This window comes from Mustela erminea, chromosome 17 (assembly GCF_009829155.1).
Source record: "Mustela erminea isolate mMusErm1 chromosome 17, mMusErm1.Pri, whole genome shotgun sequence".
In the NCBI taxonomy this organism is placed as follows: domain Eukaryota; kingdom Metazoa; phylum Chordata; class Mammalia; order Carnivora; family Mustelidae; genus Mustela; species Mustela erminea.
In genome coordinates, this window is record NC_045630.1 from 24,242,547 (window position 1) to 24,267,666 (window position 25,120).

At 37.3% G+C, this 25,120-nt stretch overlaps 1 protein-coding gene across 8 annotated transcripts in view; it reads right to left on the bottom strand.

The window, feature by feature from the left end:
• RASAL2 (RAS protein activator like 2) overlaps positions 1 to 25,120 on the bottom strand; it is a 365,886-nt gene that overhangs the window by 66,832 nt on the left and 273,934 nt on the right. For all 8 annotated transcript variants that reach the window (XM_032317292.1, XM_032317291.1, XM_032317289.1 and 5 more), the window contains one exon: positions 24,417 to 24,523. In XM_032317292.1, coding sequence (XP_032173183.1) covers positions 24,417 to 24,523 — 107 coding nt within the window. The remainder of the gene's footprint in view (positions 1 to 24,416; positions 24,524 to 25,120) is intronic.

Consider the following 25,120-nt stretch of genomic DNA (forward strand, 5'->3'; position numbering starts at 1 on the left):
ATGAAGGAAATTGAGGAAGACCCAAAGAAATGGAAAAATCTTCCTTGCTCATGGATTTGAAGAACAAACATTGTGAAAATGTCTATGCTACCTAGAGCAATCTACACATTTAATGTAAGCCTTATCAAAATACCACCAACTTTTTTCAAGGAAATGGAATAAATAATCCTAAAATGTATATGGAACTAGAAAAGACCCCAAATAGCTAGAGGAATGTTGAAAAAGAAAACCAAAGCTGGTGGCATCACAATTCCAAACTTCAAGCTCTATTACGAAGCTGTAATCATCAACACAGTGTGGTACTGGGAGAAAAAAACAGACATACAGATCAATGGAACAGAATAGAGAGCCCAGAAATGGACCCTCAACTCTATGGTCAACTGATCTTCAACAAAGCAAGAAAGAATGTCCAATGGAAAAAAGTCTCTTCAACAAATGGTGTTGGGAAAATTGGACAGTCACATGCAGAAGAATGAAACTGGACCATTTCCTTATACCACTCACAAAAATAGACTCCAAATGGATGAAAGGCCTCAATGTAAGATAGGCATTCATCAAAATCCTTGAGGACAACACAGGCAACAACCTCTTCAACCTCAGCTGCAGCAATTTCTTCACAGAAACATCGCCAAGGGCAAGGGAAGCAAAGGCAAAAATGAACTATATGGACTTCGAGATAAAAAGCTTTTGTACAGCAAAGGACAGTCAACCAAACCAAAAGACAACGAACAGAATGGGAGAAGATATTTGCAAGTGACATATCAGATGAAGGGCTAGTATCTAAAATCTAGAAAGAATTTACCAAACTCAACACCCAAAGAACAGATAATCCAATCGAGAAATGGGCAGAAGACATGAACAGACATTTCTGTGAAGAAGACATCCAGATGGCCAATAGACACAGGAAAAAGTGCTCAACATCACTCAGCATCAGGGAAATACAAATAAAAAAAAACCACAGTGAGATACCACCTCACACCAGTCAGAATGGCTAAAATAAACAAGTCAGGAAACGGTAGATGTTGGTGAGGATGTGGACAAAGGGGAACCCTCTTAGACTGTTGGTGGGAATGCAAGCTAGTGCAGCCACTCTGGAAAATAGTATGGAGGTTGCTCAAAAAGTTGAAAATAGAGCTACCCTATGACCCAGCAATTGCACTACTGGGTATTTACCCTAAAGATACAAATGTAGTGATCTGAAGGGGCACATGCACCCAAATGTTTATAGCAGAGGTGTCCACAATAGCCAAACTATGGAAAGAACCTAGAAGTCCATCAACAGATGAATGGATAAAGAATGCAGTATGTCTATATATACATACATACGTATATATAGACACACACACACACACACACACACAAACACAGAGGAATATTATACAACCATAAAAAACCCGAAATCTTGCTGTTTCCAATGATGTGGATGGAACTAGAGGCTATGATGCTAAGCAAAATAAGTCAATCAGAGAAAGACAATTATCATATGATCTCATTAATATGATGAATTTGAGAAACAAGACAAGACACAAGATCATAGGGGAAGGGAGGGAAAATAAAATAGGATGAAACCAGAGAGAGGGACAAACCATAAGAGACTCTTAATCTCAGGAAACAAACTGAGGGTTGCTGGAGGGCAGGGTGGGGAAGGGATGGGGTGACTGGGTAATACATTGCGAAGGGTATGTGTTGTGAATTGTGTAAGACTGATGAATTACAGACCTGTACTCCTGAAGCAAATAATACATTATGTGAAGTAAAAAAAATAAATAAAATCATAAATCTTAAAAAAGAGAGAGTCTCTTCTGGTTTGCTTGCCTCTCTGCTTTTATCTTATTTTTCCTTCCTTTCTTAAATTATGCATGTGAGTGAAATCATATGGTATTTGTCATTCTCTGACTTATTTTGCTTAGCATAATACCCTCTAATTCCATCCACATTGTAGTACATTTTTCTTTTTTTTAAAGATTTTGTTTGGAAGTAATCTCTATACCCAATGTAGGGCTACAACTCTGAGATCAAGAGTTGCATGCTCTACCTGAGTCAACCGGGCTCCCCTAAAGTATCCTATTTCTCAGAGACAGGCATTTTTCTGGTTTCCTCTACAATCTTAGTGTTGCTAGGGAAAGTCACTGTCATTTGTTCTCCAAGGCAAAGGCTTTATTTACTACTTATTTTGATTCAATCAAGATGAGTCACCACGTTTGCTCATAAATGTAGTCAGCAAACCAGATCTGTGTTTATGGAATTCTATTTGGACTGTTTATGGTTGGTTCCCAAACCACTGGCCTAAGTATAGATTTGGCCCAAGGATCTGCTCTAATATCATATATAAATATATTTCTAACAAAAATACAGTTAAGCAGTTACCTGGTAATGTACTAGATGTTCACTCCTACAGTACTGTACTTTTTGTGGCACTTACTATATAGTACTTTCTTGTTTTAATCCATTTATTTAATAAATATTTGTTTTATATCTATTTGTTGTAAAGCATTATACCAGATATTGTAAGGGAATCAAAGATAAAACAAACACAAACTCTGCCCCCAAGGAGCTTATAGTTTAATATGGGATTTGGAAACTAAATTTAATATATATGACACAATTAGGGAGGTAAGTGTTCCTAATGTCTGGCATATTTAATCACAAAATATGTTTCTTTGAATCTAGCACACCAATGATTTTAAGTCATGCTATGATTTTATGTACACTAAGAAAAAAGCTGCCAATTCAACTATAACACAATGCTTCATCACTTAAAATTTTTATTTATTGGGGCGCCTGGGTGGCTCAGTGGGTTAAGCCGCTGCCTTCGGCTCAGGTCATGATCTCAGGGTCCTGGGATCGAGTCCCGCATTGGGCTCTCTGCTCAGCAGGGAGCCTGCTTCCCTCTCTCTCTCTGCCTGCCTCTCTGCCTACTTGTGATTTCTCTCTGTGTGTCAAATAAATAAATAAAATCTTTTTTTTTAAAAGATTTTATTTATTTATTTGACAGAGAGAAACCACAAGTAGGTTTCTCTCTGTGTGTCAAATAAATAAATAAAATCTTTTTTTTTTTTTAAAGATTTTATTTATTTATTTGACAGAGAGAAACCACAAGTAGGCAGAGAGGCAGGCAGAGAGAGAGAGGGAAGCAGGCTCCCTGCTGAGCAGAGAGCCCGATGCGGGACTCGATCCCAGGACCCTGAGATCATGACCTGAGCCGAAGGCAGCGGCTTAACCCACTGAGCCACCCAGGCGCCCCAGTAAATAAAATCTTTTAAAAAAATAAAATAAAATAAATAAAATTTTTATTTTGTACTAAGAAAGGTTTTAAAAGACTTAGACAGGTTTTGTCATATGTACACATAAATTGTCAATGTATTCCTAATGCTTCTTTTTTCTGAACAACTTTTTGACTTGGGGTTGTTGTTCATGTATTTCTAAGAATATCCTGTATCCTTTCAAGAATATTGTTGACAGAGTATCTGAAAAGAGTAACTTACAGGGATGTTAAAATATGAAAAATGTGCATCTTAGAATTGATAATATGATATTATTTTAGAGAGGTATATAGGAACTAATATTAGGATTTCAGAAAAAACAAGGCTACATCATCCAGAGAAACAAGGGGAAGTTATACAGAAGCAGAATATGCTAGGTCCCAGTGGGTAGACAAGATTTGGGTTTGAGGTGCTGAGAAGCAAGGGTATTGTATGGAGCACAGCTTGAGAAATGCCATGGAGATGAGAACACAATGGGTATCCATAGAGTAGACTTAGTCTGGCTGGTATATGATTAGAAATAGTGAAAAACAAGGTTGGGAAGGTGGTTTGTCCACCTACTAAAGCAGACTTATTGCTCCTATTGGCCCTTAAACTTTTAAGGGAAGATGTAATGCTTAACATCAACCATAGTATCTAAACTTTAGTGAGCACTCAATGTGTATGTGAAATTATGGTTGTTCTGGGAATACAGATAAGAGAAAATCCAAGACAGCCCAGATTGGTCAGTAATATTTCACAGAGGTAGTAGAATTTAAAACAAAATTCTGTTCTTATGGTCCTTGATAAAACTGAAACATGGTTTTCACCTGAGAATATTGTTTAGCTTAGGCTATAAAGGTTGGTCTGGCATTATGTCTATTCAGCCAAGTGGTTTCTCACATGTTCACGAAGACCACATAACTGAACAGATAATGCCACTAAAAACTCCCTATCTCCACGCTAGTCTCAGCTTCTGCTATGCCTCTGTCTTGGACTGACTATGCAATGAGCCAGCCTTCCAGTGACATTAACCCTACCAGGAAACCTCAGAATATCGAACATGCCCACTTGCTCACTGCCCCTTCTGAGAAATTCCTTGTGAACAGATCACTACCCTTTGCACCAAGCACTTCTTCTCTGACTATAGCTTATTGGACCAACAATGGGTAACTGACCTAATAGTCCCTAAAAGACGGGGCCTGGTAAGAGTCCTGCCTGTAGGATATGGTATCACCTGGTAGATACCAAAAATTCTAGGCTGACTCCTGGCCATTCTCTGCTTCATGCTTTACCCTCCGCAGCTCTGAAAGCTTGAAATTCTCTACCTTCTCCATGCATCTCTGCTACTGTTCATATTCCCTCCCTTCTCCCTGGCTAAGTCATCCTTTCAGACTCAGCATGATCTCTTCTGGAGTGTTTTCTGACATGTCCTACAGCTTGCTCTAGATGAGGGGCTTCTATGCTTCTGGGTATTCCAAGTCAAAAGAGCTAATCTTACATTTAGCACACTGCATGCCTGCTTAAGCGCCAACAGCCTTCCCTCTAAACTCTGAGCTCAGGGCAGGGATTAAACAATCTTTGCCTCCCCAGAGTCGGTCTGATATCAGGCAATTTGTAGGGGTTCAATAAGTGTCTGCAGAATGGAAATAACATGGGCAGTGAAATGAATAAAAGCCATTGCAGTGTTTTTGATGCAAGTACCAACGTAGAAAGAGCAGGCAACTCTGAATCAGAAAGTGTGTCTTCAAATCCTGGCTCCAATTTCTCCTATTGAATGACCTTGGACAAGTCACAACTTCCAAGTTTCAGATTTCTTACCTGTAAAATGGTGAATAAAAAATCATCTTCCTAGGGCCATTCCAAAAATAGATAAAAAAAGATAACTGAATGGAAAAGTATTTTTAGAATAATGGAAAATGGGTCCCTGTAAGTATGAACTGACTGTGAATTTAGGGGGAGAGACTCCTGAATAGGTGAGGTAGAATCATGATTTTTTTCCACCTTAGAAACTACAAGATCAGAGGAAGGGAAGGAAACTAGGTATCAGTTCCTCGAGTAGCAAAGATTTTGGCTCTTTTGTTCAGTGGTGTATGCCAGTGCCTATAGGGATATTTGGTACATTGTAAGTGCTCAATTAACATTTGCTGACTGAACGAATTTACTGAAGGTTTCCTGGATATGAAGGTGCTTTCCAATATGTAATACTGTGCAACTGATGCAACAACTCCACAAAATAGCTACTCAGCAACTTGTCTTAGGTCACACAGTTAATGGATGAGGAGTCAGGATTTAAACCCAGTATATTGAAAATACTTAAAGTTTCATGTATTTATTGAGCACCTTTTATTGGCCACATACTTGAGGCACTTGAGATGCTGTTAGTGAACAAAACAAACACAAATCTTTGCCTTCATTAGGCTTCATATACTAGTGGAAAGAGACAGATAATAAGCCAAGAACATAAATTAGTAACAGACAAGTGCTGTAGAAAAACAGAGCCATGTAAAGAGCTAAGAATAGAAAGTGGTCACGATAGATCTTTTGAAGAAAAATGACATGGACTAAAGACTTGAAGGAGGTGAGTTAGCCTGCAGGTGTAAGAAGGGAAAAGCATTCCAGGCAAAGACTTTAAGACAGAAGAAATGCTGATATGTTTCAGAAACAGCCAAGAAGTCAGTGTGGCTGGAGTGAAGAAAGCAATGGGAAGGGTTGTGCTGGTGCCAGTAGTGGGTTGAGTGGGCAGATCCTGCAGGCCATTGTGAGGCCATCTTGCAGGCCTTACCTTTTACTCTGGTTTCTAAGGAAAGCAACAATAAGAGACAAGACCATCCAAAATGGTCACAAGTAAGTATTTGCTTTTTTGAGAGAAGTAACTTCAGCTATGAAAATTAGAAACATATACTGATTTAATATGGTTCGGAGTAAGAATGTGTGTTATGGGAACCATTCATTTTCTTTATCAAGAGTAGATCACTTATCAACAGCTGGGATACACAGATGATGTCTGACTTCCCACGTCACATGGGCTGCCAAGTGGCAGAGTTCAACTTCAAGCCCAGGGAGCCTGACTCTGGAGCCCTGGTTTTTTAACCACTACACTATACTGATTCTCCACATTCTCATTCCTCTTCAAAATACTGCGGGAGGAGCTGAGATGTCCTTCAGCAGGTGAATGGATAAAGAAGATGTGGTTCATATATACGATGGAATATTACTCAGCCATCCAAAAGGATGAGTATCTACCATTTACACCAACATGGATGAACTGGAGAGTATTATGCTAAGTGAAATAAGTCAATCAGAGAAAGACAACTATCATGTGGTTCCACTCATGTGGAACATATGGATCACGGGAAAGGAGGGGAAACTGAATGGGAAGAAATCAAAAAGGGAGCCAAACCATGATAGAATTTTAACTCTGGGAAATAAACTGATGGTTGCTGGAGGGGAGGTGGGTTGAGGGATGGGGTAACTGAGTGATGGACATTAAGGAGGGCACATGATGTGAGGAGCACTGAGTGTTATACGCCAAGTAATGAAGCATCAAACACCACATCAAAAATTAATGATGTACTATATGTTGGCTAACTGGATTTAAATAAATACAAAATAAAGATATATTCCTACAAAAGGTAAACAAACAAACAAACAAACAAACAAAATATTCTAGGCACTATGATATAATGCATTTTCTCCAAGTGTGCTGTACTTAATTTCTATATAGCTCTTATTACAGAATTATATACCACAGAAAGAAAGAAATGTACTGTGACAATTTGAAAATACGAGGGGGGAAAAAAGAAGACAAAATGCCCACCAGTATGACATCTGACTTAGAAAATTTGCCAGTAGGGCTCCTATCTATATAATTAAACTGAAGCAAAATCAAAACCCTACTGAAATTACTTTTATATGTAACTGATTCCGTGGTCATTGTGAGAAAAAAATCCAAATACAAAATTTAGAAAGAGATGGATATCAAGAGGAAAATGCTTCTTTCACATCAAGGTATGACATCTATGTCTTATGTGAGTGTGAGGAGTAGAAGATGCTCCTACAAGCTGACTTTAAAATCCAACAGCATCAACGGAAACAAAGGAAAAGACTGCAAATAAACTGATCTCACCCTTCTGACACCAACCTAATCTGAAAACATAGTAAAACCCTCAAAACAAATCCTACCTCATCCAGTCCTCCTTGGAAATACTGTTGCTACAAGCTACAATTTGAAAAATAGTAGAAAGTTTATCATTTAAACAACTCCATAGTCATAAAGCAAAAATGACTTACTTTAATTAGTTGGTACTCCCTCTTTTCTACCAAAATAAGGCTTAAATTTAGCAACTGCCAGTGAAAAGAAAAGCCTAATGTTGCCTTTCTCTGGAGCTTGGCAAATGTTAAGAGAATGATAAAAGTTGCTCACCACCTACAAAGTGGAGTAACCCCCGAAGACTGAACTTGGCTATCAGGGCATGATTGGTAACTGAAATAAAACGGCTGCTATGCAACCGCTCTCAGAAGCCTCCAGGATGGTAATGAGCGCCACTGACTTGCTCACATCCTTGGGTTGCCGCCGGTCCCTTAAGACATGGAGAAGTGGAGACAGAGAAACATATCACCTTTCGCAAAAAAAAACAAGGAAGGTGGGCAACACAAGCCCGTTTCCATCCTGTATGAGACTTGTCTTATAGTGGCCACACCAGGGATTAGGGAGATCTGCATGATTTAACCAATTTTAAGAGCATTTCCTTAAAATAGTACACGACTCACAGTACAAAAAGCTACCTTGTCAACTAGAAAGGACCCAGGTGAGAACTGTTCTCATTCTGGCTTTTAAAAGTTTTTGTTTAATTAGTAAACTAATTTCTGTATATTTGTGTATTTTAGCAGTTCATAGAATTTCGGATTGCAATAACCCAAGAAGGGTGATGTCCTACATGAATTATTCCGTTCCTTACTCATTTAATAGATCTTAGGAGCTTACAGATGTTCTAAAAATGTTCACTAGAATCCAGTTGTAGACAATTAACAAGGAAGAAGGAAAAGGAAGAGTAACTGAAAATGTTAAACTCTACTTTCCAGTCACCATATTTTACTTCCTTAGTTTATTTTCCAGTTATCGAAAGTCCAAATACAAGGGAAACACTAGGTAGCAAGGATAACAACAAAACAAATCATTGCAAAGTGCTTTTAGTTAACAAGCAGTTTCAGTGTGGGTAATTTCCCCCCTAGTGGGGATTTGTGTTTGTTTTTGTTTTTCGCAAATTAAAGCATCAAAGGAGATGGGGGAAAGGTCCTATAATAAATTACAATTGTTTTTCTAGCCCAGAACTGATGAATCAGAATCTCTGGGTGTGGAGCATAGTGATCTGCATTTTTGACAATCATCCAATGACTCTCTTTTATTAAACAAAGTAAAACATGTATTATGAAACTTTAAAACACACAAAAGCACATACATTAATACATTAACCACATATCCATTAATCAGATCTAATCCACATCAACATTTTGATACACTATTAGATATTAAAATACAAAAGTAAAATATGTATATATTACAATATACAGAGACATGTTAATAAATTTATTTTAATATGGTATAAAATATTGATATATTAAGATTTGTTGTGGGGTGCAAACATCTTTTCTATCCCTAAGAATCTTCTTTGTCTTAAGAGATTCATTTTCATTTGACAGAACACTGTTACATCAGATTTCTCTGGATTATTACCTTCCTGTTAAATTTTCTCAAACCTTTTACTTTCAACTTTATATGTTTTAAATGTACCTTTTTGGAAAAAAAAAACATTAGGTCTATTGAGGTATAATTTACAAAAGGAAACTTCGCACTATATTTAGGTGTATAGTTTGTTGAGTTTTAACAAATCTATATACCAGTGCAACTAAGATACAGGTTTCTTCCACCCGAAACATTTCTTCGTGCCACTTTACAATCAATCCATTCCTCCCACCTCAGCCCCTAGAAACCACTAATCTGCTTTGTCCCTAAGTTTTATCTTTTGCATACTGTCATATAAATGAAATGATGCAGAATTTAGGTTTTTTTTCTTTTTTATCACTTAGCACACTGTTTTGGGAATTGATTCATGTTACTGCAGGTATCAGTAGTCCATTCCTTTTGATTCCATATATGGATATATCAAAATATGTTTGCCCATTTGCCAACTGATGGGCATTTGGGTTGCTTCCAGTTTGGGTCTATTAAGAATAAATCTGCTAAAAAAAAAAATGTGTGAACAAGTCCTTTCGTGGACATACGGTTTGGGAACCATGGAATTAAAAGCTTGATTGGAAGTTCACAAACAAATACCATGGAGAGATGGCAACTTTTTAAAAGGATGTTAGTGAGACAGAGTGGTGGAGGGAACTTGAGAAGGGAAGGAAACCTGATGTTTTTTCCTTTCTATGTAAACTAGTTTTAGATTTACAGAAAACATGGAAAAACAATAGAGTTTTCTCTTACCCAACTTCCCGAAATGTTAACATTTTATATAACCATAGTAAAATTATGAAAATGAAAAAATGAACATAGGGTAGCATACCAACAAATTATAGACCCAATTCTAACCGACACCAGTTTTCCCGCCGTATTCATTTTCTATTGTCACTGTAATAAACTGTCACAACATGGTGGCTTAAACAGTACAAATCTATTATCTTACAGTTCTATATGTCAGAAGTCCAACACGGGTCTCACCTGGCTAACATCATTGTGTCTGCGGGGCTATATTCTTTTCTGAAGGCCCTAGGAGAGAATCTGTTTCCTGGCCTCCAGAGGCCACCCATGCTCTTTGGTTTATGGTCTCCTTCCTCCCATCTTCAAGGCCAGTAATGTTGTATCTTTCTGAAAGGTTCTGTTTTTAAGGCTGCGATTAAAATGAACCCATCTAGACAATCTAGGGTACTTTTTTCACTTCAAGGTCTTTAGCCTTAATCCCATCTGTAAAAATTTCTCTTGCTATGTAAAATAACATATTCACTGATTCTGTGTATTAGGATGTGGACATCTTGGGGGCCATTATTCTACCTTCCTTCCACATATAGTCTATGTAAGTACTTTCTAACAAGTGGGCCATTTAGGTTCCCATCATTCTGTAATCATAAACAATGTTGCAAAGAATACCTTGCACATCTGTATTTTCATACTGATGGATGTGTACCTTCAGGGTAGACTGCTAGAAGTGAGATTGCTGGGTAAAAGGGTAGGCACATCGGTAGCTTTGTCAAAATCCCCTCCAGAAGGGTTGCACTAGTTTGTATTCCCATCAGCAATGTGTGAGAGTGTCTGTTTCCCATGATCTCACCAACTAATTTACTGTCATACTGCATAGTTTTTGCTAGCCTAAAAGATGAGATAGTATCAAAATATTGTTCTAATTTGCATTTCTCTGATTATAAGTGAGTTTGAACATTCTTTTTATATGTGCAGGACAATTTTTATAGCATTTGGGAATTACTGTTCATACTTTTTTCTCCCAGTTTTTCTATCGGGTTCATTTGTCCCTCAATTTTTTTTTTTTTAAGATTTTTATTTATTTGACAGAGAGAGGGAGAGAGAGATCACCAGTAGGCAGAGAGGCAGGCAGAGAGGGTGGGGAAGCAGCCTCCCCGCTGAGCAGAGAGCTCGATGCGGGGCTCGATCTCAACACCCTGGGATCATAACCTGAGCCAAAGGCAGAGGCTTAACCTACTGAGCCACCCAGGCACCCCTGTCTCTCAATTTTTAATAGTTCTTTATATGTTGTGAATGTTTTCTCTCAGCTGGTTATCTTTTAACTTTGTTTTATGATGTCTTTTTGCTAAGTAATTTTTTAAAAAAGATTTATTTTAGAGAGAGAGAGAGAGAGAGAGAGCGCATGCTCGTTCTGGGGCAGTGGTAGGGGGAGAGAGAATCCCAAGCTGACTACGCCCCGAGCATAAGCCCAGCGTGGGGCTGATCCCACAACCCCAAAGCAAACTGAGTCAGATGTGCAACTGAAGAGTCACCCAGCCACCCTATCACACAATTTTTAAAACCGTTTTTGCCTTTGGCTTTCCCATAACCACTACCAAAAGTTTTTTCCTACATTAAGGTTATCAATCTTTCCTACTGCACTTGCATGGTTTATTTATTTCATTTTATTTTCCATTTAGATCCTTAATCCATTTGGAGTTTATGCTTATGTGAGGCATGACATACATCTCTAATTTTACCTTTTTTCCCAAATGACCACTCATTTGTCCCTACACTATTTCTTTCAAATGCCAACTCCTCAGGAAGCCATTCCTGATTTCTCTAATAGGAGTTATAGTCTCTTGCCTCTGATTATCTAAGCTCTTTTGTTTATATTACTGGTTTCCTCTGTCTTGACCAATAATTAGTTCTATTCCTATGCTATATCCCCTACTAAGCCTTAACTCCTATTTTATATCTCCTACTGAGTCTTAACTCCTGAAGGCAAACATTATTGAGCTCATATTTGTTATTTCTTCAATGCTTAGCATATAGTGGGTTACTTAATACATACTTGCAGAATGCTAATGATTAATCTGAATTATTAAGAAAAGCCCAATACACTCAAGAAAGTAGTGAAAATATCTATTACATTCAAAGAAAAAAAAACTCCTTGAAATTACTAAAATTAAGCTTAGTCTGTGTTTAAAGAGGAAAAGTTTAGTAACTAGAATATTCACTTCTGTACACCACTTCAGTTCCTGCTAATGAGATGTATGTTGATTTTCTTATGACTGGCAGAGACTGCTGATCTTAAGTTCACAGAGTGTGAATATAAGAAAAAATGGCTTTAAGGGATAAAATAATGAGAAATGATGGGTCAAAACTAAGAAAGAGAACATTATCCCAAAGTGAGGTCTATTAGTCTATTGGACAGTCTCCCAGAGGTTATCATGGAAGCCTGAAAAAGCATCAGATAATATAATGTGAGAGATACTTTCTCATTGTCAGGGGAGATGGACTAGATGAATTTAATTGAAGTTTTCCATCTCTCATTTCTAGGACTCTAAGAATAAAACCATCACAGATGGAGGGGGGCTTTGGAGCCTAGTAGTTATTTAAAAAAAATAAAATTCTTACTGCCTCTGATGAAACAAAATGCACTTGCACTTGAAACTCGTATTATGGAAGTGGCAGTAAACAAAAGATACACATAAAACAATAAAATTATTCTTTACTAATGTCCATCAGGATGGCTTTTTAAAAATATATAGAATAAAATGGGGAAGGGAAGGAGAAACGCATCATGGACAGAATTTTATTAGGCATATTTATATAACTTCTAGAGGCTATTTCCTAACTGTATTGTTTCTAATGCTGCAAATATTTTTTTCATTATAAATTCATTATAAATTAACATATTGATCCTAAGTATATAGTACCTTTTTTTCCCCTGCAAACTTCCAAGGATCTTCAAATACCTGTGTAGTATTTCATTAGCATAAGAAAAGCATCATAGGCCTTAGAGTAGGTCAAACAACTTGCTCTTGGTCACACATGTGAGACACTAACTGAACACACATTAAACAAATATATCTTACCACTCCTTCGCCTGTTTTTGGTACAAGTTCCTAAGCACTAATAATATAAAATCCAACACTCTGGCAGAATTCAAAGGTCGGTAACACAGGCCCTAGATCATATGGTCAGAAGAGTGTAGAGACTTTCAACTGATGAAAAAGATACGAGTCCAGGTAGCTAAGGACAGACCATCAGGTTTGGACCTTCACTTCTGCTGGAGCTATTATCTTTTCTTCATTTAACTTTTAAAAAGTTGAGAGCAGACCATATTTCTAAGCATCCAATTATTTCTTGAGTAAGAAGACAACTAAGATAGTCTCTATGAGTTACTCTATCATTAATCTCACAGGACTTCCATAGAAAGAAAATTATTCCCTTCTATTCACTACATTCCTCCCTTAATCCTACACCAAACAGATTAATATACACCCTTAAAAAAATTTCACAACGTTGATTAATTTTAAACCATCAACTAATGATGGCGATGTTATGGCTTAAGAGGTTAATGTCTTTGCAATGGGTGTACCTTAGAAATCATGAGTTACCTATACATTAAGTGAGTTTTCAAAAACAGTTTAGAAAAAAGAAAAAGTCAGTCCTGGAATTCTGAGATCAACAAGATACAGTCCTGATCTTCTAGAAGAGTGTTTCTGAGTTGTCTTGACTATGTATCAAATGAGTAAAATACTGTTGGTATGCATTCCTAAAGTTGTTTACTTACAAAATACAAGAATGTTCTAATGTGTGATTATAAAACATTCAATAACATAAAAATTTAAAGAGTGAAATTTTAAAAATCAAATATTTATTATTTTCTTTCTGCAACCCAAATGGATGCTATAGAGTACCCTCTGAGATATATACATCCTATGCTGGAGACTATCACCATGCAACCATGCAAATAATGACCCTACAATAAGTACTATCACCAACAAATGTATATTCTTGTGGAAGGACAGGGAAGGTCAAGGCTAATATCACCTAAATACTGGAGCTGAATTTTAAAGGATGGAGAATACTTTTAGGAAGCATAGAAGGTAGTCTTTTTAGGCAGAAACTACAAAGAAAGCTGAGGAAACTTGTTTAGGGAACTTTTAAATTTGGGGAAAATGGAGCACTGAGATGGAGAACCCTCTAAGTTTGGCGGTTGAGAGATCTGGGGGTGGGGATGGGGATATTGGGTATTAGGAAATGAAACTGGAAGGCCAGCCAAAAACTTGACAATGAAAAGTTCTCTGTGCCAAATGAACTTTGGTTTTTATCATCCTATAAAACACAAGTCCAATTCAAAAGCTTTCAGCAGGTGACTGATGCTTTTTGATGGAAAAGCTAGGTCTGTCTGGAAATATTTAAATGTGGGGAAGCAGGAAAGGAAAGAGGAAATTTGGTCATGTCCATGGGCATGGGAACATAGAGAACTACTAAGCAAGGGAGAGTCAAGTAATGATCAGATGATCAAGGTTAGAGCAGCAGTGAGATGGCTAGAGTGGGGACAGAGATGCTGGAGGTCAGGAGATGAGTTAAAGTCTCTACTGTACGAGATGGAACTGGCTACATATTTTGAGGAGCTCAGCGCAAAACACAAGGGTTCTTGTTTGAAAAGCAGGAACTCAGGGCCATTAAAAGTACTAAAACCAAAACCTTTCCTTTCTTAAGCCGTCTCTCTCTCCATCTGCTCTGGTGTTTTTCATTTGCTATTTAATGTCATGCTCCCTCAGGCACCAGGGCAAGTGCAGACCTTCACAGGTGCCCAGGGCCCCTGCCCATGATTCAGTATGTGGGTGGCCCACTGGATGCCAGGTTGCCCTTCCCGAGCCAATAAACCCAAGTACCACGCCCAGGCGCCGGGTAAGGAAGTTGAGCCAGGCTTCTTCCCTTCCCACAGCTGTCTCTGCAACTCACTAAGTATCTGGCTTGGGGATGGGCAAAAGGCTTGCTCCAACTGAGCTGTGGCCTTTGGCCACCTGCCAGACACCAGTGAAGCTGACAAGCAGGAGCAAGGACAGTCCTGCCAAGTGCTGCCTTGCGGTGCCACAGAGCATGCAGGCTAACCCTATCTTTTTTATGTGTGTAATAAAGGCCCATGCCAGGGTCAAAGAGTGACAGCTAGGGCTGAGTAAGGCAGACGGGAGGGGTTGGTTGGGGTTCCGGGGTTGGGGAGGTAGGCAGTATAGAATCCATCCCAGGGAAGCAACAGAGGTGGTGCCAGGCCTTGGCTCCAAGTCCCAGCACATGCTCCACTGTCCCATTAGACCATACTTACAGAACATAAATCCAAAGATGGAGCAATAAGAATCTTAGGATGGAAACCACAGAACATTGAACTCCATGCGCAGGGCCTCTCTGAGTGCAGGTTCTGTGCACTGGCCTGACGCTCATGAAGCAGGTCCTGGTGCTGGTTCAGGAGAAGAATGTTCTAACAGACAGGGATAACTGAAGTAAGTGGCAGTGGGGCTGGGAAACAGCTGGATGGATGAATTTGGAGAGAGGAGAAGAGAAGAAGATCTGGTAACCGAACTTGGGAGGAAAGAAAATACTATGGTTCTGGGAACTGAGGAAATTTGTTGTACTACAGAATCAGGAATTCAGGGGGGAAAGATTTTGAGGAAAAATGTAAGTGAATACAGTTTGGGGCCAGAACTAAGTGTTAGTTGAACCCAGAGGACTGTTTGGAAGAAGATTCTCCAATAAAACATCACTTTCTATTTCCTCTTTTGTTGATCATTAATTTCATTACCATACAAAAAGTCAAGGAAAGGTCCTTCTAATATGAAGATCTCAGCATTAACCCATTAAACAAGCCCACATCTAAAACATCATACAAGACTTTAGAGGTTTCAAAGGTGGACTATATACAAAATGAAAAAAGTCAAGGAGTTTATTTAATAGACATGAACTTGTGGAAGAGATTATAATATAAAGTATACTAGATAAGATACGAATAGCTCAAGATGTAAAACTTTGCAAAAATTAAAAAATATTCATATATGTATATGACTGCCATAATTTTTTTCTTTTAAAACCAAATGTCATGCTTCCTATTTCGATATCTAGTAAAAATGTATGAAGCTACACAAGCTTCCTTGTAGCAGGCAAAATTATGATAGTTTGCATAAGAACGCAAATATGTAAAGTATCACTAATGAGCACTTAAAAAAAAACTTGTAGAAAATAAGTAGCCAATATATAATGAAATGCATTTTATTGTCCTTTTTCCTCACCAAAATAGATTTCATTTAACTCAATATATCTAAAATATTATCACTTCAACTTGTACTCAATATTAAGAAGTACTCAGACACTGTTTATGCTTTTTTTTCTCGTTTTCTTAACAGCTTTATTAAAATAAAATTCAGAGACCACCAAACTCACTCTTAAAGTGTACACTTCAGTGGTTACTGTCTATTCAGAAAGGTGTGAAACTGTCACTACTTTCAGAATATTTTCATCACTCCTCAAAGATATCCCATATGAATCAGTAGTCGTTCTCTCTTCAACCCCTGGCAACCATTAATGTAGTTTCTCTCTCTATGGGTTTGCCTATTTCGGACATTTCACATAAATAGGATCCTATAATATGTGGCCTGTTGTGTCTGGCTTTATTCATTTGGTGTCACGTTTCCTAGGTTCTTCCATGTTGTACCGTGTGTCAGCTCTTCAGTCCTTCCTATGGGTGAACCGTGGAGCGAACACGTTTTGCACATCCATCCTTCTTCAGTGGATGGACATTGGGTTGTGTCCACTTTTTGGCTGGTACAGATAATGCTGCTAGGAACAATCATGTTCAAGATTTTGTATAAACACGTTTTCAATTTTCTTGTATATATACCTAAAGGTAGAATTGCTAGGTCATATGGTAACTCTGTGTTTAATCTTTCGAGGAATTGTCAAGCTGTTTACAAAGTGGCTGCACCATTTTACATTCCCTTCAGCAATACAGTAGGGTTCCAATTTTTCCATATACTTGTCAACAATTATTACATTCTCTCTTTTTGATTACAGTCATCCTAGTATGTATGAAGTGGTATCTCACTGTGGGTTTTTTTTTTTTTTTTCACTGTGGTTTTGACCTGCATTTCCCTAATGGCCAATGATGTCGACCACCTTTTCATGTGCATATTAGCCATTTGTACATCTTCTCTGGAGAAATATCTATTCAAATTCTTTTGGAACATTTTCTCCTAATAGCTATAAAAGTCTGACAAAAAAATTTGTAGTGATATTAAAATCAAATGATAACCTGGGAATGAAGTTCTTTTAAAATGAAATTAATAGGTGCTTAATATAAAACATAACTTTAAAAATCCAGTGGAACGGTCCTGGCATTGGTTATAGAATTAATGGGCCTGAGCGTAGGATGGCCCTCAGTGTTATTATGTATCAGCACTGGTCATACCCTGCTGAGTACAGGTATAGCTGAGAAGTACAAAAATACCTTCTTGTACAGCTAACACCAGCAAAATTGAGAAGTTGGCAAGGTTTCACTTCTCTATCTAGCTTCTTAAGTTCGGTGAAAGAGGAAAGCATCTAATATTAGTTGTACTTAGAGGTTAACTACATGTTACTTTAAGTGGACATTAGCCCTTGAAAACATTTATTTCTAATTGAAATGAAAGGTGTTAAGCCTCCACTCCCCCATTAAAGCAGAAGAAAAATATCTTTGCTTTGAGGAAGAGGGGTTTATAGTATACTCTCCCTAAGAACGAGCTATAAGTGAGTTCATCTCATTCTCTCTCTCACAGAGCCCTCTTGTCCTAGGCAGGATTCATTGGTATCATCATTAGATAGCACTGCTGCAAACCTGTTTTATGAAAAACCATAGGTTGAGGACAGCTTCCATCATTCTTTTGATTCTTTCAAGTTGAGAATCTTGGCAATATTCCCTGCCATGCATGTTCCCTTTTCTCTGGGTATTTGCTATCTCCTTTCTATCTCCCTTAAGGGGTCATACCTGACCTTATTCATTTTTTCTCTACTTCAAATTTTATATTTTCTAGGATATTTATTATTAAAAAATTAAAAATTATACCCCTTCTGATTAAAAAATTTAAAGGTATAATTAATATTTAATATCTTCAGACTCTACTTTTTCTTTACTGAGAATCTTGTTTTTTATATTATTTTTACCTCTGGTAGTCCTATTTTGATAGACATATAATATTAATATATCCATATATTGTATATTCACATATACATGAATATAAATACACTCTCTATTAAAAAGAGGTACCACTGCAGGGGGATCCTACTTTGGATTTTAACTCCACACAGATGGACAGTAAAGAGAGGAAAAGTTGGGTATAGAATCTTTAAATAGCAGAGAAAAGAACTTTTGAGTGTCCACGAGTGCAGCTGCAATGAGGAATACAGAAGTTGAAATGGTATATAGCACCTTGGCTGCTATGATTTCAAATTGATTATTTCACCCCTAAGACTGAGATTCTCAGGCTGGTCAGAGGTCACTATGCCACAATAAAGCATTCAGTAAATTTAGACTTGTCATCTGAACGGACGGTGTCGAACACTTAGAAGGACAACTAATATACAAAGCAGCATTTGTGGGCAATAACAGGCCACTGAAAAAAATGTCACTTACTAGTTTCTTATGCCAGACTTGAAGGTACAGAAGAAAGCACTGATGTCTGCCGGGAAGGCATGGACTCAAAGGGGTTCCTAATATATTAACCAATCATTTGGACAAATAGTTCTCAACCATGGGTATATGTCAGAATCACCCAGGAAGGTTTCAAAAAACATAAAATACAGGGTTCTAGTTCAGACATTTTGGCTGAACCAGTCTGAGGTGGAGCCCAGACATTAGTTTTGCTCGTTTGTTGTTTTTGGAGATGTTCCTTAGGGGATATTTAGGTAGGGCCAGCGTTGAAAACTACTGGTTTTGACAACGAACGCTATTTGACCTTTATCAAGTGGGCATGAAGCTTTGTCTCTTTGTTTAACTTGGAAAAACAAAAATTTTATTGAAGATCTTACTGATTTTACTTATTCTATTCAAGACAGAGACCAATACCAACTGAGCCTCACATCTCAAAACTTAAGAAAGAATGTAACATTTCTTTTTACACAAGAATTTGACTTAGTCCATATTTATTCTTCCGAGGCTTTACTTCTCTAAAAACTACGTAAAGTTTTCATCTTTTGACAGTCTTTTGTATCTACTCTATCTGATTGGGAATGCTCAGGTGTCACAGTGACAGGAACAAGAAGGGTTACAAAGGAGTAGTCAGCTACTGCCTTAGCTCAACTATGCTTTCTGGTTGTCTTGGCATATATTTTAGTGCCTGAATTCTTTTAGAGCCAAGCTCAAAGCTAATACAAACGAAGCAGCTGCGACTGCATTGTGTTACATTTACATGGAAGGCCAACTCAGACCATTGTGTTATGGAAATGAGAACAGTAAGCCAAACACCTGGCCCGGAACACAAGCAGCTTTCTTTTAGCCAAAGCTAAATTGATGGCATCGTCTAAGGAGAAATGATATAAATATCATAAATATCAATAGTCACTTTATAAATAGAATATTAAAGAAAGAAGCCTGTTCCAAAAACTCAAGCAATGTGAAACAAATATATACAATTACAAGGCGTTGATCATTTTCCCTTTCTGAATTAAATTTAAGTACCTGGATAACTTTTATTAGTTTACTCCTTTCTTCCTAATCACCCCTGTAATATCATTTCAATATAGTTTTAACAATGGGTAAGACATGCAATGGATGTTTTACTTAAAGGAAAACACAAATATGACAACTGTAAAAAGTCTAGCAAGATGCTAAAGAAAAAAATGAAAAACAGCATCTTTAAAAGAGGCAACAACTATTCATATGACAAATGGTTCTTGAAGAAGCTAATAGTCAAAACTCAGATCTGCAAAAACATTGTGAACTTATACATATGTATGGCACCTAAAAGGCTCAAAGAAATATCCACAGAAACAAATCATTAAATAAAGAATTCTATCTAGTTTCACTCCCCAATATAAGTAGGCACAGTATACACTATACACATAAAACACCATAGCCCTGAATTCCAAATACATATTAAAATTTCTCTTGGTTGAAGAAAAAAATGTAACTATTCTGCACAGGTATACTCATTTACTCCAAATGATTGCTTAGTGATGATTAAATGGTTTAGCAATCCATTCGACTGAGATCTCATCAGTAATACCAAGAGAGTAAATCACTTGATTCTGGTCATTCAATAATTCATGCATATCTTATTCATTAAACAATTATTTGCTGAGTGCTTACTGTGTACAAAGTACTGTGTTAGGCACTGAGGTAGCAACAAAGATGAGAGGAGATATTTATTGTCTAATGAGGGACACAACCCACAAACAAACAATTGCAACTGGAATTAAGGTAAAGGAATACAGAATGAACAGAAGAAACAGAAAAACTACCCTGCAGATCTCTGCTTTTCCTTTCGGCTATGATTAGATAAAAGTACAAATACACTGAAACATTCTTAAAAACCAAGACCTTGCCTTACCACATGAGTTCCCTCTTACACTTATTTTTATTTTTAAATGTATTGACTCTGCTGTCTTACCACTGGCATAAAGATGGCTTAGACTAAGTAAGAAATACACATGAATACACTGTTGTACTGATTATCCATTTAAGTTTTTTAAAAATATACATTTTGGGAGATGAGATATACAAAGGTTTCGGACTTCCCAGCTTTGGGTTCACTGCTCTAAGTTATTCCTTGGTTCGTTCCTGCCACATCCAGCAGTCAGCAAGATATAAGCGACTCTTCCCCCTCTGTTTCTCAAGCTAACCTTGACTCTAGAGCTACCAGCAGGCTCAGCTGATAGCCTGGGGTGGGTGCTGGGCTGGGCCTCGCTGAATGGCAGGCAGTCCTGACCTCTCACCCTGAGTTGGGATACTGATAGCAAGTGGGAAAGAGTCACTTGGGGAAAAGTTAAGTAATTTACCGAAACTTCACAGTATTTCTACAAATGGAGGAGGGAGAGGGCCCTTTTGGAGAGTCCATGACAAGCTCCTTTTTGGTTTAGTTTCTAAACCAAGATAAATGTTTCAAAAAACCAGTCTCTAATGCTTGCCAAATTTAGTTAAGCTTGACAAACAAACAAGAAAGTTAACACAGTCTTGCCCCAACCTACCTCGCCATCCTCCTCTCTGGCCATTTTTGCTACGTGCTTTTTGGTTCATGCCTCACTGAGCCCTTTTTACGTTCGCTGGGTGCCTCAGTCACTTCATGAAGTGTGTCCTTCTAAAATGCTAGTGCCTCAGCCTGCACTAGTCTTCTTCCAGTCAAGTATTTTCACGCAGCTTTTGAAACAGCTCAAATACTGGCTCCCCAGCAAAGCCTCAGCTTACACAATGCATTGTTAAAAATCTGTGTCACCACGCTTATCTACCTCCGTATGAATCTGGTCACTTTTCTGTCTCTTGCTACTAGACTAGAAAGGCTCTGGGAGTGGAAAATTCTGTTGTGTTCATTTTTGTTACCCCAGGACCTAGTGCCAACAGAGTGTCAATAATTGGTGGATCACTAATATTTTGCCCAGAGTAAGCACTCAGTAAGTATGTCACTGTCAGTAATTTTAGTCAAGGCTTGCTAAAAACTATTCATCTGCTCTTTGGTATTTGCCTGCAAATGGAGCTGGGAAGAACAGGCCCTTTGGAGAGTCCACTGGGTAATTAGTGAACCTGCCGTCCACCACAGTAAAGACACCTGAATCCTAGAACCACAAGAACTTGTGCTTAAATCTCACTTCTGCTCCTTCAGAAAGTTAACATGGATCATTTCCATGGAAACAATCATGTTAGTAAAATGAGATACTGTGTAATAAACTTAGTTAAGTATCTCCCAGTTTGGTTCCTTTTTGTACTGCTTTCCCATATTCAGAGACTCTGTTGTGATATTAACTACAAAAATATTTTGTGTTGACATGAAAACTAGACATAATTCTTACTGGCATTACATTTAAGTCACATTAGCTACTGGTATTATATGGAAATTTAAAACATACAGTGTATTTCCACAGACATCCAAGTACTGCAGTGCCTCATGTAGCCAGCAATATTTTGGTTTCTTTTAAAAGAATATCAATTATTTATCTAGCATTATCATGGAATAAGGTATTTCACAAACCAGATTTTTCTGGATAACAAGTTTTATAAGCACCACATATCTTCAAGGTTTAAAATATTCTCAATGGGTATGATCACACAATATTATACAGTTACACTTAAAAAAAAAAAAAAAGCCCAGCACAAGAAATATCATTTCACTGCTTAATGATTGAGGATCATCATTATCAATGTCAATTATTGCACTCTGCACCATCCATCCTGTAATACAATGGTACTCTTAAGGATTACTGATAAATATTGGGCTATTTGCCTTTATCCTAAGTGGATTCAGATTGTTTTTATGACTCCTTACCTCTCATTTTCTCTGCCTCCTCCCTCAGCTCACTGTCATCTTTTGAAAAATTACAGTTAGTGTGTTCTGATGGTTATTTTTCAAATAATTATCTAGATAAGGACTGGTTAAGTTCTCCTAGAGAGCTAAGTGCATGCACTTAGTGACTGCAGTTTGCCAGTTGGAGGCCCCTCTTTCCTTCAATATTCCTAAACCCATGAGGTGGCTGAGATTGTCAAAATAATAACAACTGAGAAAATGGTCTGTAAGTAGTGCTAGCGGTCATGTATATGCATCATTGGTTTATTACTTTTACTAAAGAATAATTAGTTTGATTATTAAGGTAAACCTTAAATTAGCTATCAACTGTTTAAATATAAGTAAAAACTATTGTTCTTAATTTAAATTTTAAAAGCCCAGTCATGAACTTCAGATTCAATATAAGTACTTGAATGTACTATATTATAGAGGGGGATCTTTCTTCAGTTACTGACTTTTAAAAAAATTATATTTATTCTAGCATAATGGCATCAATATTTCAACTTCTAACTCAATCCTTTTCACCACTTTGCATAGATAGTCAGTTTCACTATATTTGATTTCTGTTTCATTAGGAAAATAAGAAGGGGAAGGAAGAGATTTTTCATTCATTAGTTTAAAAAAAAACCAACCAAACATTTAAGTGGGAAGCCACATCTATGGAACAGAGAAACTCAGCAAAACGGATGAAATCTGTTATTTTATAATTCCTGTCATAATTAGGTTAGAATATTAATCTAGTCTTGTTTCTGATCTTTAAAAATGAGAGAACTGGTAAACATTTGGAAGGTGTCATGGTAACAGATATCCACGAGCTCTATAAGGCATTGAGATATAAGAAAAGCAAATCTTGCTCTTCAAGGTTAACCCAAAATAAAACATTCGTTTTGGTTAACTTACAAATAAATGCCAGTTTATATAGCTCAAAATATCAGTTCAACTTAAAAAGTCATCCAGGGGCACCTGGGTGGCTCAGTGGGTTAAAGCCTCTGCCTTCGGCTCGGGTCATGATCCCAGGGTCCCAGGATTGAGCCCTGTGTCTGGCTCTCTGCTCAGCAGGGAGCCTGCTTCCTCCTCTCTGTCTGCCTGCCTCTCTGTCTACTTGTGATCTCTGTCTGCCAAATAAATGAATAAAATCTTAAAAAAAAATTGGTTATCTATTAAAAAATAAATAAAATAAAAAGTCATACAACTAAAAAAAAGAAGTATTGGAACATATAAAGAATACAACATATTAACTTAACTGAATTAAAACAAAATAATCTTTTTTTTCCCCAATAGAAAAGTCTACTTCTACTCTATACTGATTTCTATTGTAACTACAATAATGACCAACTTCATGGCAGTAATACTTTCCAAGTTTTAAAATAATAAATTTTAATAAAATGATTTAATTAGACAGTCTGATTTCTTATTCAATAAACAAAGAAAACCGGTGGATTAAAATCTGGGTTATCCAGAGTTATATATCAAAAAGGTCCAAACCAGAACTGTAACTGGTGGTCAGCTGACCTGATCACTTATAGCCTTCCAAGCTCAGCATTCAGGATTTAATACTGATTCTTCGTACTGCCTCATCAGTGTAAGGAATATTTTAAACTGGGTTATTTCTTCCAGGGCATTTCTTAAGCACTTAGATGGTCATCTAGAAGATGGCTTGAAGGGAGTACAGGCCAAGTTCGCAGGATTAGAACTCACAATTGTCTAATCTCTGATAATCTGCTCTGCAACTTTAGGAGTCCCATCATTCACTGTTTATGCTCCAGCTCAAGAAAAATAACACAAAAAACCAAAAAACTCCTTCCACTTGAAAAAAATAAATTCCAGTAGCATCTTTATAGAACAGTGATAGGTTTTCACTAGTAACTTGATAAAAGGGCATCCTGCAAAGATTTGCACTCTATAGTTCAGAGGATTTTGAATTTAACATATTTTGTTATATATTTTGGAAATTTCCCACTAGTAAAAATAATTATTCCCTAAAATCTAATAAGCCTCCTGCTGAAAGTAGTGGACGTTAACCACTGTTTATCTATGTAGGTTAATAACTCTGTCCTTTAACTTCAGTATTCTAAGGAAATTCTTGAGTAAAATGGTTTGATTCCCTAGTAACTGTCTCTAACTCTAAGAAGAAAGGAGAGAAAAGTAAAATATCTTTTAGAGAAGAGGAGCACTTACTGGCACTTTGAAGGGTGAGGTATTTACAGTGTCCATGGAGTTGGGTTTCTCTGATGTACTGGTCCCTGAGATACTCCGTCTGCGGGGGGACCTTTCTGCCGGCACCTCTGGAAAAGAAGAAAGAAATGTCATGAAGAAACCAAAATTTAGGATCTTTGACTACATTGTACAATTAGTGAGGTTTTCTCCTCCCACAAAAAAAAAAAAAAAATTAGTTTGCTTTAAAGGTACATTACATTCTATTTCCACACGATTTATCTCTTTATCTCTGTGGTATTCGAACTCTCAAGGCACTAGGGAATCCTGGCCACACTTAAGAAATCTGTTTTACCATGACAGATTATATCTGTGCACATATAAAAAGTAATTTTTTTCTGTGCACTTTTTAATATCTATAAATTCACTTAGTATTGTTTTCTTACAGTGTATGAATCTATTTCCTTATTTGTCAGCAATATAGGAGTTAATAGAATCCAAAAACATTTTTGATATTCTTGGGAACAAAATACAGTTTTGTGTTGCGTATGGTTTGATGGTGTCTGCACAAAGGTCAAAGTTCAGTTCTGTGCAGCTAGGATGATTCACCAGCCTGCAGCCAAAGGGCCACGAGAGGACTGAAAGCTGCTGCTAGGATAAAATAACATATATGCCTATGCAGATATAAAAATAGATCAGCGTCTCCTTGTGCTGGCAAGATGACCTTA